Source organism: Perna viridis, chromosome 9 (assembly GCF_037379345.1).
Source record: "Perna viridis isolate PV_CMFRI_1.1 ecotype Kerala chromosome 9, ASM3737934v1, whole genome shotgun sequence".
Classification (NCBI taxonomy): domain Eukaryota; kingdom Metazoa; phylum Mollusca; class Bivalvia; order Mytilida; family Mytilidae; genus Perna; species Perna viridis.
The window spans coordinates 25,460,244-25,473,775 of record NC_142453.1 but is presented as its reverse complement, the minus strand read 5'-3'; the positions used below and the strand labels follow the sequence as shown (position 1 = coordinate 25,473,775).

The 13,532-nt window shown below is 35.8% G+C and overlaps 2 protein-coding genes across 3 annotated transcripts in view; both read left to right on the top strand.

The window, feature by feature from the left end:
• Nucleotides 1-2,384, top strand: part of LOC148607502 (cytochrome P450 4A2-like) — a 43,904-nt gene extending 41,520 nt beyond the window's left edge. The window contains exons 11-12 of the mRNA XM_088544402.1: nt 1,362-1,427; nt 1,862-2,384. Coding sequence (XP_088400528.1) covers nt 1,362-1,427; nt 1,862-1,964 — 169 coding nt within the window. The 3' untranslated portion in view covers nt 1,965-2,384. The remainder of the gene's footprint in view (nt 1-1,361; nt 1,428-1,861) is intronic.
• Nucleotides 2,385-7,109: 4,725 nt separating this feature from the next.
• On the top strand, nt 7,110-11,541 carry LOC148607501 (nicotinate-nucleotide pyrophosphorylase [carboxylating]-like). 2 transcript variants are annotated; one of them, XM_088546642.1, is made up of 4 exons: nt 7,110-7,170; nt 9,664-10,265; nt 10,593-10,724; nt 11,287-11,541. In XM_088546642.1, exons 2-4 carry the CDS (start codon nt 9,687-9,689, stop codon nt 11,524-11,526), a joined length of 951 nt encoding a protein of 316 aa, XP_088402768.1. In that variant the 5' UTR covers nt 7,110-7,170; nt 9,664-9,686; the 3' UTR covers nt 11,527-11,541. The 2 variants fall into 2 exon arrangements, with proteins under 2 accessions (XP_088402768.1, XP_088402767.1); XM_088546641.1 differs by lacking the exon at nt 7,110-7,170 and adding an exon at nt 7,281-7,574.
• Nucleotides 11,542-13,532: the final 1,991 nt, after the last annotated feature.

Here is a 13,532-nt window from a genome sequence, read left to right as displayed (position 1 = left end):
ATATCATAACTTACGACTGCAGATTTTAAAAAATTTAGGTCCACGTAATTGAATTAGAAAATGTAGACATTTTATTACATTGATTCTACAGGGATATTTTTTTAAAATAACTATAAAAAACTTGTATATAGAATTTCTTATACGTTTGCATAAAGAACAATCATCTGCCATTCTTTTTATATTTCAAAAGGAAACTTGGAGTTCAACCGTTTTTTTTCAAATATTTTCTCGCTAACTATCTCACCATTGTAAGAGGCTTATCAAAAATGAATGTAGTTTTATGTAAGAATTTTTTAATATGATTATTTTTTACACTAATTCAAACCCTGCTAAATTATTGTAAGTACAACTAACATATGACTTTGCAAGAGGACAGAAAGATATGCACCGTGTTTCAGAAATTATCGACCATAAACGTTTACTACAGAAAGAAATCAATTAACAAGCAAAAGCGTTATAATATACACAGAATTAACGTCGTTCCATATTAGTTTGGTGTTTGACTTATGCGAACTGCCACTCTAAAGAGCCAGAAAGATACAAAACAAAATACGAAAAATCTGCGAAAAATTACCAAGCGTCAATAATGGGACCATTCAGATACATCAAAATTCAAATACATGACACGAACGTCAAAACGGGGAACAAAGACGATCTCCATACACAATGTTGTGAACAGAATAAAATAGAAGACGTATGAAAAGTGAAAATAGGGGAAACAAGCCGTAACATAGAACTCTAAAGCATTTGCAATATTAAGTCCCACAAAAACTGGAACTGATGTCAGGTGCTTTCCAATGGCATTTTCCTTTATATATTTCCTTTGTAAATTTCCTTTGCTGTGGCATAAGTTTTACTCCTAGCAAAATACTCTGATTTATTTATTCCTTTGATTTGAACATTTTATTTCAAGGGGGTTGTAGTTGCCTTAGAAAAATCTTATGCATCATAACATACTTTCATGATCCATATATTATACCCCCACTCACCCTGCAATCACTTTGGTCGTCCGTCAATTAGTCCGTCCGTCCGTTTTCATAACAGATTTTTCAGCTTCTATTGGAGGGAATGCTTGGATATTTGGTATATTGTTTTCTCATGATGACTTGAACTGTGTCTTCCTTTTCAAGTTCGTTGCTCATCCGCTTCCTATTTACCGATCGACTTCGTAGTTTTTTAGGTGCTGCATTATGGAAATTTTCGTAACAGATTTCTTAGATTTCTTCTACTAGAGGGAATGCTTAGATTCTCATCATAAATTGTACTTTGTCTCCCTTTACCAGCTTTGACTAAAAAGGTTATGTGGGATTATTCTTAGGACGACGTAGCGTGCAACATGCCATTTTGATCTATTTTTCCAGGAACTGTATTGGACAGAACTTCGCAATGAATGAATTAAAAGTTGTCATTAGTAAATTTGTTAGAAGGTTGGTACTTTATACTTCGGAAAATAACATAGGGTAAAACTTAAAAACCATTCCTCAGAAAGGTATTATGATGATAAAGACTTCCCACTTTACGTCAATGCGGTGTTTTTCGCAAAAATTTAATATTATGGCAATAGCTTGATAAATTTGAAAAAAAAGTTTCCGAAAAGTTGCGTGTCCATCAATCGGTGTGCCCGTCTCCCGACGATTTCCAGATTAAACTTTAAAAGATTATTATTAACATTTTTCAAGCTATGTTTAGCAACGAGTCGAAGTATCATTTAATGTCCCGGTAGATGCCATATTTTCATAATCGCAAAACAATGAAAAAATCACAAAATTTCCTTAAATCAAGGACATTTCATCAAATATGTATTTTTTTATTTAAATTTTATTTTTATAACTCAGATCTTTATTTAATGTCTGTCTTGAAGGTTTAAAGTGGCATTAGTTGAAAACTTCGAGTATGATACCGTTCCAGAAGTTGTCATGAGAGCAAAGAACGGAATAATGGTTCACCTTGCAAATCGAAAATGAACAATACCCATTGTAGGAGGACTAAACGTTTGTTTTGCATATTTTTCTACAGTAGTATATGTTTGGGACTGCTTACTGCTCAGTTATTTACTTGACCTACTAATTAATACATATATTAAAATAATACTATTAGACATCGCTATTCAGCAATCATGTCATTAGTATAGCAAAGTTTTACATTTTCTTTATTTTCATTTCCGCCTACTCTATTCAAAATTCGGCTAATCAGATTCCTAGTTGCGGCCTCAATTTCACATGAAGTTGATCGTAAGTAATGACGTCACAACCTAAAATAGCATTGTGAGTCATAATTTACGATCAATTTCACACTTACGACTTATCTATTTATTCCTTATGCCTTAGTTGCTATTGTTAGATGTATGTAAAAAAAACTGATTGATCTCTTGTACACCTCGGTGTCTGAGGATAAATAAAGTGTTTGTTTGTTTTTGTTTTTTTATTCGACTACCGAAAATTTACAATTACGGTTGTAATATTATACTCGGCGTCACATAAATAACATACTGTTAAAATTTGAATGAAAATATTTTCTACGACTTTATTGACACCAACCGTCGTTTAAATTGTCTTAAATGACTTGCTCATTCGTTTAGCCAAACAGCTTCTCAAAAACAAGTCGCTTATTAGCTTAAATCATGCGTAACAAATCCTTACGGGAAAATCCCATACTAATATCCGCCATGTTGGTTTTTACGGGACGATTTGTTTACAAACGAAGTTCGTAAGTTCCCGTCGAACTCCGCTGACAATCGTCTGCTTGATAAACTTCTCGGTATTGTACGTTGTTTGCGTAAAATAAATCCGAGATATCCGAATAACCCCGAAGTGCATTCTGGGGTCTTCGGTTTTTGGACAAACCATTTAAACGTAAACAACATCTCCTAGCAACCCGATCACTGTAAACATGGCCGACTTTTTACAATGTAAATATTGCCACCTAGAATTAAAATCTGACCGGAATTTAACGATTCAATGTTTAGGGAGAAGCCGTTTGGCTAAACGAATGAGCAAGTCATTTAAGACAATTTAAACGACGGTAGGTGTCAATAAAGTCGTAGAAAATATTTTTATTCAAATTTTAACAGTATGTTATTTATGTGACGCCGACTATAGTACCGATGCATTATACAGTCCTAAGTAACAACGATTTTCCCTAATGATGTGTCCATCCTCGTCATCAATATTTTCTCTCAAGGCGGAACATGATTCAAAAACTCGATGGGTGATGCTAACATTTCTGATGTACCTTTTGTTGATTCATTTGAAAGTGGGTTTTTTTTAATGATCTCTTAAGTTTTAATATTTGTTGCTTTTGATATTTACTGTCTGTTTTGAAGACTTTCATTTGTCGTTTTACATAAAATAAAAGTAGAACTTAGCATAAAACTTCACATGTAGCTTCAAGATTAATATGAATTCCCAGGTCTAGGGCGCTGGATTTAGTGCAGGCGGTGTTGCCATAGATGTCACAGCGGTACGAGTTCGAGTCCCGCGGAGGGAACGACCCAAAAATTTGCATCGCAAATTTGACAGTTCTAACATCGTTGGGAATTTTTCCGACCTTTCTATACGTTTATATATCTTCCCTGTATCAAACTGATCCGATGGAGCAGTGTAGCGAATAGGCTCGTCACATTCTGAGACGTTTATATATATATAATGACGCCACAGTACGTTTATGTAGCACAAAGAGACTCAAGCAACAAGAGGGCTTATTACAGTACAAAACAAAGGATAGGATTACCATTGTTTTTTTTTTCCAGAATGTATCGATGTGTAAAATCGGACCATTTACTCTCAAAATATTTGCACTTTATGTCAGGTTTGGAACTGATGGCCCGGCTATAGCCTAGCTGGCCGAGTGGTCTACCTGCGGCACTTGACATTGTGCAGGTGGTGTTGCCATAGATGTAACAGCGGTACGAGATCGAGTCCCGTGGAGGGAACGACCAAAAAATTGCATTTCAAATTTGACAGTTCTAATGTCATTTGGAATTTTCAGACCATTCTATGTTTACGTTATCTTCCCTGTATCAATTTTATCCGATGGAGCTGTGTAGCGAATAGAGTCGTCACATTCTGAGACATTTATACATATACATTCCCAACGATTTTATACATGTCAAATGTTTTGTCGTTATTTCCGCGGGACTAGAACTCAGAAATGTGGTTAAAGAGTCACGTGCAGTCCCGTCCTAAGTAAAACTACCATAGAGAGGAATACTGGATACACCGACTAGGTACTGCAATACCTTATGGTGCAATGACAACATCAAAAGTATAGGAAACCTTTCAAACCAATATAACAATAGCATAAATGTGATGAATTTATTTGACAAAAATCCAAGACGGAAAAGGAGTCATGGCCATCGCCAATAAACGTCACATAAGATACATAGATGGTCTCCTTCCTTTCATAGAAAAACGTCTTAGACTTCATCACATTCGAACTTTACTCTATTCTATTATACCTCTCACTCTACTATACTCCCTATACAAAACAAGGGTTAACACTCCTGTTACTGAACCTACCTTATCATTATACAGACTTGTTGCCGTCATTTTTTATCCTGGTTTCCACGGACTCTTTAAGCCAGTTGGTGTAAATAGTCAAGATAAAGAAAAACTATCATTTCTTCCACTACCGTTTGTCAACAAAGGTATAGACACAATTAATTTGGCTAATATCCTCTATCACAAAAAGTTACCAACAACATTCCCTCATATTTTAAGAACAAATCAATACCGATTATTTCATATTCCTAAACTTCGCAAAATGCATCCAAAATTTTCAATTATAAAGGCAGAACCTCGAGATTGAGTACTTCATGGCTAAACAACTTAACTGTTATTGCAAAAACCCTTCATTCAAATATGGTCCTTCCGGTCATGTTGTTACGGGAGATTTGACCATCATCGAAAACGAATCTCTGCGTAAGGTTCTTTCTAAATGTTCCATGTACCGTGAACCACGCACCATAAATTGGAATTATTATAGCTTTAAAGTTCTTATGGATGCCGTGGGTGACTACGAAAGAAAATGGATAAAACGAGAACAAAAAGACATCGATACTCTGTCAGAGTGGGTAAAGACCGTGAGGTCTTTAATTTTGAAACGAATGAAAGTTTTAAGAAGGTCAATGAATGTCAATGCTACACCAGTTTTCAATGACCCCGATGTAGCAAAAACATTGTCTACTATACAAATATGTGTTGTACCAGCAGACAAAGCCCAAAACAACATTGTTTTCGTCTGCAAAACGTGTTTATTTTCAAAGGTAGACGTAGAAAATAACAGCAGTGATAAGACCTATACTCTCCAAAGAAGAGACAGTGGAAAATCATAAATCTGTGCTATCCTCTCTTGGTCTCTCTACCAAAGACGATGATTGTGATTTACCGTTTATGTACTGGATACCTAAACTCCTCAAGAAACCATACAAACAACTTTACATAGCTGGATCTGCAAAATGTACCACCATACCTCTTTCAAAACTTTTAACTTCTATAATCACAGCTGTCCAAGAGGGTCTCCATTCCTACAACAACACTTGTTACTCCCGTAGTGATATTAATTTAATTTCAATTTGTACAGTGTATGTGGTGGACGTCTTTTTCAACAAACGGTCGGCATTCCATTGGGAACAAATTGTGCTCCTCTACTTGCTGGCCTATTCCTTCAATCTTATGAGGCTTACTTTATAGCTGAACTGATCCGAAAGAAAGAATATCATTTAGCTAATTCCTTTAATCTCAGTTTTCGCTATATATATATATTATATGACGTATTATCGTAAAACAACCCTAGTTTCGGGCGATTTGAAGCATCGCATCTACCCCAAGAATTGAGATAAAGGATACTACAGACACAGTGAAGTCAGTCTCATATCTTGACCTACACTTAGAGATCTATGTGAAATTTCGTTTTCTCAATAAAGAGACAAGAAAACTCCTATTGTTAGCTGTAATAGATATTAAGAATCTAACACCTGTACGAGTACGAGAGAGCACACATATTCTGTCTCAGCCCTTGGGTCAAATAAGGAAATCTCGCACAGCTAAAAATAGGAATTTTCTTGTCCCGTTAGTGAAAATTCCTTATCTCACCCAGGGTTGGTACAGAACACGTGCATTTTTCCGTAAAAAATGGACACAAATGAATAAAGCGGGAGGGTAAATGAACGGTCATATATTACTAGGATCGAATATGTGTTGGAAAATTGTTTTAAAATAGTAATTTTATCGAGAATAAACCGTGATTGATTGTTTATACTGTTATGAAGTGACCTAAATTTTACACCTAATTGCATGTGACGCATCATAGGCCTGGTTTGTCACGATCAGAGGTTAAATGATGGTCATTTTAATTCAACTCGAAGGCTGCATTTCTCTTGAAAGATATCAGACACCCTTGGTAATATGTAATAGAACTCTAACGCGGCGGATCCTCGTTAGAGGACGATTAAATCTTACCCTCGGATGTCTGAGATTTTCCTATGCTGCACTTGTACAGAGTTCATACTTTTATTAGGGAATCGGCGGGGTTTCTAGAAAAGCAGAGGACACTTACCCTACCGGTGCACCAGATCTATGCTCCCAATTTCTAGTGGAGTCGGAGTTTTCTTTTGTTGCTTTGTTCGTATTATTTTGGTTATTTTATGTACTTTGTTGTGCCTGTCTGTTTTCCCTGTCTGGATTTTGTCCCTAAATTACATTCGTTTGACTTTCGCTAGAATCTTGGTTCCCTTGATTACTTTAAGATTAAGGCTAGAACCATTCACTAATTATATGTATTGTTTTTTTTTTAGCCAACGCTAAAAAATAGAGAGATAAAAGGCGATTTGTCGCTACATTTCCTAGAAATTGATAGGGAAAGAAGGAAAATGAAATATCACAATAGAATTTATCATGCATGTCGTTCACTGTTCACGCTGGTAATATACTCTTTTAAGGGGCGGATCCAGGATTTGAGTTTAGGGGGGCGTTAATTGAATTAAATGTCATGCAAAGCAAGGCAAAACAATATTATGGGGTGAAACTTGTGGTAATTTTTTTTCTTGCCGATTTAGAGGGTGCGCACGCCCGGCACGCCAGTCCTTGGATCCGCGCCTGCTTTTAGAATCCATTGTCAAAACAGTTTGCACTGTAAGGTTTTCAGACTGTTATAAAACTCAACAATTCACTAGTAAGTAGTCTATCTCACGAACTGGTTAAAAGTAACGAAGTAATTACTTATTGCGTTCATGCTTGGTTTGTTTGCAGGTATTTAAAATTCTCCACATTTCATTCCGAATTTATTCAATATCACTAAAGGTAATATCGATTGTTTGCGAGGCAATACACATCTTACAAATCGAGGATAAGCATAAAATATCTGATGTTTATACACATGTATACTTAAGTGTCATCCGTGTAAATATGAACTTGGAAGACAGTAGTTTACCGTTTAAATCCGACTGAGTGACTTAAGTGTATTAAGCTTTTTCCTTTGCCGCTGTCACTAAGATCAAGCCTAATTGGTGTTAAATCAATTCTGATGGAATTTTAGGACCCCGACTTTTTTACGGACATTAAACTTCAAAGCACAAGGTTAGTATATTAACGACTTTCAAAGGGAATTTGTTGTTCAATTTATTGTTCAACACGTGGTAAAAATTACAAAGGTCATTAATTAGTACGCGCAAGTGTAAACGGTGGATTCATAAAGGTAGGGGGTCGTTTGCATACGCGTATGATATGCACAAAAGGTGTTACTGGCGACACAAGTGACTGGCGAAGCAAGAAAATAGCGAGATGGATCGATGCACCGTGCATGACTCTAAAAAATCTTATTTTACTTTGCAATCCTTTGCTTAATTCTGAAAGTTATTCATATCTGTCCACAACTGCATGAACCTGGTCATATAATTGAATATTTTAACTGAATTGTCGCATGTTGAAGTTGTTGTGACAAATTATATTGAAAGGGAGATTGAAGACCACGTAAGTTGGAAAAAAAACTTGTGTCCAATCCCCGCTTGTTCTTGCGGAGCAAATAAGAATCGTTATTAACTAAAACGTTAATCACGCATAAATGTATCATAATTGTTTGCATGTGTGTGCTATGTTATAAAACGTCAATATTGTGTGCATGGTGTTTCTTTTTATCACTTGCTGCCCTAAATACAGGTTCCTTAACAGAATGAGCTTCTGCTAATGATCTCGGGTTCTAATAGAGTTTATGGCCTGATTTGAGGGGGATGGAAGAAGTCTTCCAAACCTTCCCTTCGATGATCAAATTGTCTTATTCCACCAAGATATCAGGCTCCTATGCTCACTGTCTCGTGATGGGGAACTACAATTTGATTTTATAAGGCTACTATGATATTTGAAATAATGAGGTGGTGTCCAATTTGATGCGGTCTAACTGACTACATTATTTTCCACACCTTATAAATTACAACCTCCATAACATCCGTTCTTGATGTAGCATTACAATGTTTTATTATGTTTATTTATAAGTTTTAGAGAACGCTATATTTAAGTAGTAGTCTGTATAAAAATCAGACAGAAGGTGATTCATGTATGTCAGAAACCTATCGAATTCAGTTTTACTTCATGTTCAGAAACAGTTACTGATCACATAACCAGTCTTAGTATTTCATTTGTTTGTTGCACTTTTGCGATAAAAATTTTATAGACTGTACATAAAATTGGTAAATTGTAAGAGTTATCGTTCTTCATTTGGTTTCATTTGGTTGATTTTATTGGGAGATAAATGTATGATTTCTAATAAGTATAGCTCTTAATGAAGAAATGATTATCTTTATGTGAAAGTATAACATAAGTAGACTAATATATAGGCCAAGTGGCTACCAAATTCACGATTTTTTTAACTTCCATCTGTGAAAAATGGCCTCCAAAATTGTAATACTTGCTGTTCTAGAATTTACCAGACGTTGATTTTTAAGACTTCTGAAAACATTTTATAACAATCGTTTATGGGGCAAAATAAAAAAACTTCAATTTCCTACTCTTTATATCATTATCTCACATCTGCAGCTAGATGAAATAATGATGTTATTTTTTTAATCCAATGCTACGACGGAAAACACATGTATCTTGTCAATTACCACGAGAAACCCTTAGGCTACTGGGTAGAAATATATAATTTACGTCCAACCAGAAATATACCGATCATGACGAAATCATAACTGTATTAAATGTTTTTGTAGAAAACATTTGTACAGTTTGATGGATCGGTATGCCAACAGACAGTAGGCACACCGACTGGCACCAAGTGTACACCTCTGTTGATTTTTCTCTACACTCTTTTGAGACAGACTTCATGCAAAATTTGTTATAGAAAAGAGGTTTGACAGTAGGCACTCTGATAGGCACCTTTTGTGCACTTGTGCTTGTTCATTTTTCTCTACACTCCTGTAAGACAGACTTCATGCAAAACATGTTAAATAAAAAGAATCGCAAGTTCGCAACGTCCTTAAATACCAGCTTCCGGTATATAGCTTGAATGATCCTATATAGGATGCTTTTCTCCATCAAATCTACCAAGTTGAGCTAATATTAAAGACACTATAGACACATTAAAGTCTGTCTCTTCTCTTAGCATTCACCTCAAAATTAACAGAATTAATAGAAAAGCTTTCTACTTAACTCGCTAGAACTATTTTCTTTTCAGGAGTGATCTGGCAAGTATTTAATATGACCGACGCTTCAGCAACACTTGAAAGAATATATAACCCCAATCTTGCACATGTTTTGCACCCAGTTACTCTTCGTCACATGGCAAGGGAATGGCTTAAAGAAGACACGCCAAATTTTGACTATGGAGGGTTTGTGGTTGGTGAAAAAGAAGAGACTGCATTATTGTTGATGAAAGGCGAAGGTGTTTTGGCAGGCATTCCATTTTTCGATGCAATATTCAAAGAACTAGAATGCACTGTCTCTTGGAATGAAAAAGAGGGTAACTCTGTTGAACCAATAAAATGTGTAGCTAAAGTTTCCGGGAAAGTCCGCCAGCTTCTTCTAGGAGAAAGAGTGGCTTTGAACTGTCTATCCCGTGCAAGTGGTATTGCCACTTTGGCGAGAAGATTGCACAATATTGCCGAGAAAGCAGAATGGAAAGGACAAGTTGCAGGAACAAGGAAGACAACTCCTGGATTCAGATTAGTCGAGAAATATGCTCTACTGGTGGGAGGAGTGTCGACACATAGATATGACCTGTCTTCCATGATAATGTTAAAAGATAACCATATATGGACAGCAGGAAGTATTACCCAGGTTAATAACTTATAATAAACGCTCACGCAGGTAGAAAAAAGATACTGTCATACAAAACTCACTTTAATTTTTTTTTTTTGGTAAGTTGGGAGTAACTTGAATATGAAGATGAATTTTATATTTTCTAATTAATGACCTAACGAGATCTGTAAACACGTTTTATTGTAAGTGCAGTAGCTTTCATTTATCTCTTTAAAAATGAAAAGAGAAAGCTGTGGTCATAGCCAGATTATAATACATTATTGACTAGCAGCTTTAAAGAAAACAGCTTAATATACCCTGGTGTCCGAAATTTAATCAGAAATGTAATTCATATTCAAATTTCAGGCTGTCAAGGATGCCAGGACTGTTGGTGGATTTTCCACAAAGGTTGAAGTTGAGTGCAGATGTCTGGAGGATGCAGAAGAAGCTGCTCGCGCCGGGAGTGATGTTGTAATGTTGGATAATTTCAAGTCGGAGGTATTTTTGTAATTCACGTATGGTCCTTTATTTTAATTGGCATTTAGGTAATGGTATTAATTTAGGCTTTAAAATAATCAGTTTCAGAATTATCTTTTTTTTCGACTCCAAAACATAAAACTTTACATTGTGGCATAGTCAAATCTTTAGCATTTCTTCCAAAGCACATCTCCGATCAATCTGACCAGTTACTGATACCACTCTTGAAAGGGTAATCAAGGAATTCGAGCGAGAATCAAAATAATACATTCCACGGACAACGATTAGACAGGGGAAACAGACAAACACGACAAAGAAAGTGAAATTTCAACCAAAATAACACATACAAAGAAGAAAAATAAAGGGCCAATCCGGACTCCACTAAAACTGGTGGCATGGACCAGATGACCCGTCATCTGCTTTTCTAGAAACACCACCGCGTGCCCATTTTAAATGATATGAAGAGATATAGTACACTGTTGTAAAGTTTTCAGAGCGTTTTAAGAATGATTGTAGTTTAATTAATACAAACCTGCATGACACGCTAACTAAAGCTAAATTTTGAGGCTTAATTCTCTTTCAGGCTTTGAAGACGGCTGCTTCTTCCCTGAAAACTAGTTTTCCGAACACACTTATAGAGGCAAGCGGAGGGATTACCGAAGAAACTCTTATTAATTTTCTTCTACCGGAAGTTGATGTTGTTTCCCTCAGTCGCCTTACACAGGGATATGACACAGTAGACTTTTCATTGAAAATTCAGAAAGATGGAGTAGACCCAACGAATAAACCTGTAGAAAATGCATCAAAGTTGTCGAAAACGTAATAAAATTAATGCAAAGTTCGTTATCTTTATTGCATTACATTTGTGAACAAAATATTCCAAGTAGAAAGTATATAAATGGGGAAAATATCGGCCTCTCACAACTGTGCAGTTCCAGAATTATTATTTTTCAATGGAACTGCATAGCGGGATAAGCATTCCCTCTCTATGCATAATCTCTCTGTTTTATCAGTTACACTAGTGTAATGTGAGTATTCACATCGGCATTTGACTGTTTCGATGTCTACTATTAAGAGATACTACCCGTATTTCAGAATTTGTTCAGTGGCTGTTTTCTTTCTCTTTTGGCCTATGGTATTTTGTAAATACTAAGCTGGGTGTTGATGTTTCACAATTTGTTTTATTTCCGACAAGGGGCTGATAAAAAATTATCTAGTACAAGGCCTGTTGAATGAAGGGTGTATGTGTAACACCATTTTTGTGGGGCATGGGATGGGTGGTGGTGGTATAGTATTGGCATTGCCTTATTCTTCAGTAGATAAATTGATTTCAAGTTGGGTATGTGGCTTATAGATGGAACATATAGTAAACGATTTTAGTTTTATCCGATATCAACTTCATATAGTGGGACTTCCACGAGTGGAGGTATACCTAGCACGAGAAAGCATGCATCGTCATATTGTGCTATAATTTTACTATAAATATTAAGGTCATTACGTACCACAATTTCCGACATGTAAAAGGAGATGTGTTCAGAAGGAAGATGCAGATTTAATATTTCTTTCAGATATTCTCCATAGTCTACAAATTTGAAAAGGTCCCTCAAACATAGGGACGCTTCTGCATGCTATGGGACATACACTAATAGAGAAAAAGAAACAAGCTTACACTGTAAGGGGAGGGAATGATGAAAATGGTAATCATCTGACAGACATCCTCGATCATTTTATTCCTACTAGTTGCAGATTTGCTAAAATTGTCGAAAAAGTAGCATTTTTTTCACGATCCTTGACGTGTCCTGTTCACGATCAAACTGCAATACTCGACACATATTATCGATCTGTTCTCGATCACTTCTCTCGCTGGACAGTGAAAGGGGGTAAATCTGTTAAATTGAAGTCTGTTCAGTTTTTTACATGCATTTTATAGTGATGGTGTTCGACAGCGTATTCGTGCCAAATGTAGATACAAAAATCATTGAAAAACATGTTTTGGACGATTTTTGTAGATGGTGTGTCAGTAATGTCTTTTACAGAATTAAAAGTGTCAATCATGTACAATTGCATACACTGCTATTGGTAGAGGTGAAACAAGGTGCAGAAAACCATTGTTCATTGATACGTAATGCAAAAGTACAATACGGACGGATTTTAGTGTCATAATGCCAAATTGTCTAACGTCCTTTTAATAAACTTCTCAATTGTTGATATGTAGATATCTTGATTTTTTTTCTAAAATTTTCTTGCCTCTCCTCGATGTCGCTCGGCAATTAATTCTGTTTATGCCAAACCTTAATCTAGATACCTGGACCCGCCCATTAATTGTCATGAAAGTTTTACCGATTTTCCCATATTATATACAATTGCTCATATTTATATGGATATCAGCTTACCAGAATTTATGGATGCCTGACCTTCATTCCAGTACCACATATTCAAGAGATCCGTGTTGTCTACGAAACGTATGATGATGTCTAGTCAGGAATTCTTTCATCATATGTAAGAAGTAGATGAGTCTTTCCATGCATTTCTGAAGGGTGATATTTTAGCAATTTCGAAATACGCCAATAAACATTTGCAAAGAAACATGTGAAAAAGATTTGTAAGTAGTGATGGAAATAAGATCTCTTGCTAGAGAGGCGTAGAAAAAAATAATTGTACATGTCAAGTCGTGCAAATTCTGCGACATATTTATAAAGTCGAAATTTCGTGCAAAATAATCCACTTTAAGCACATGCAGGGGCTTGCTCCCATTATTAAATATGCAGCCCGACCAATAATATCTGAATTACGTATCACTTTTTCCTTTTTTAAAAGTACATTTACCGG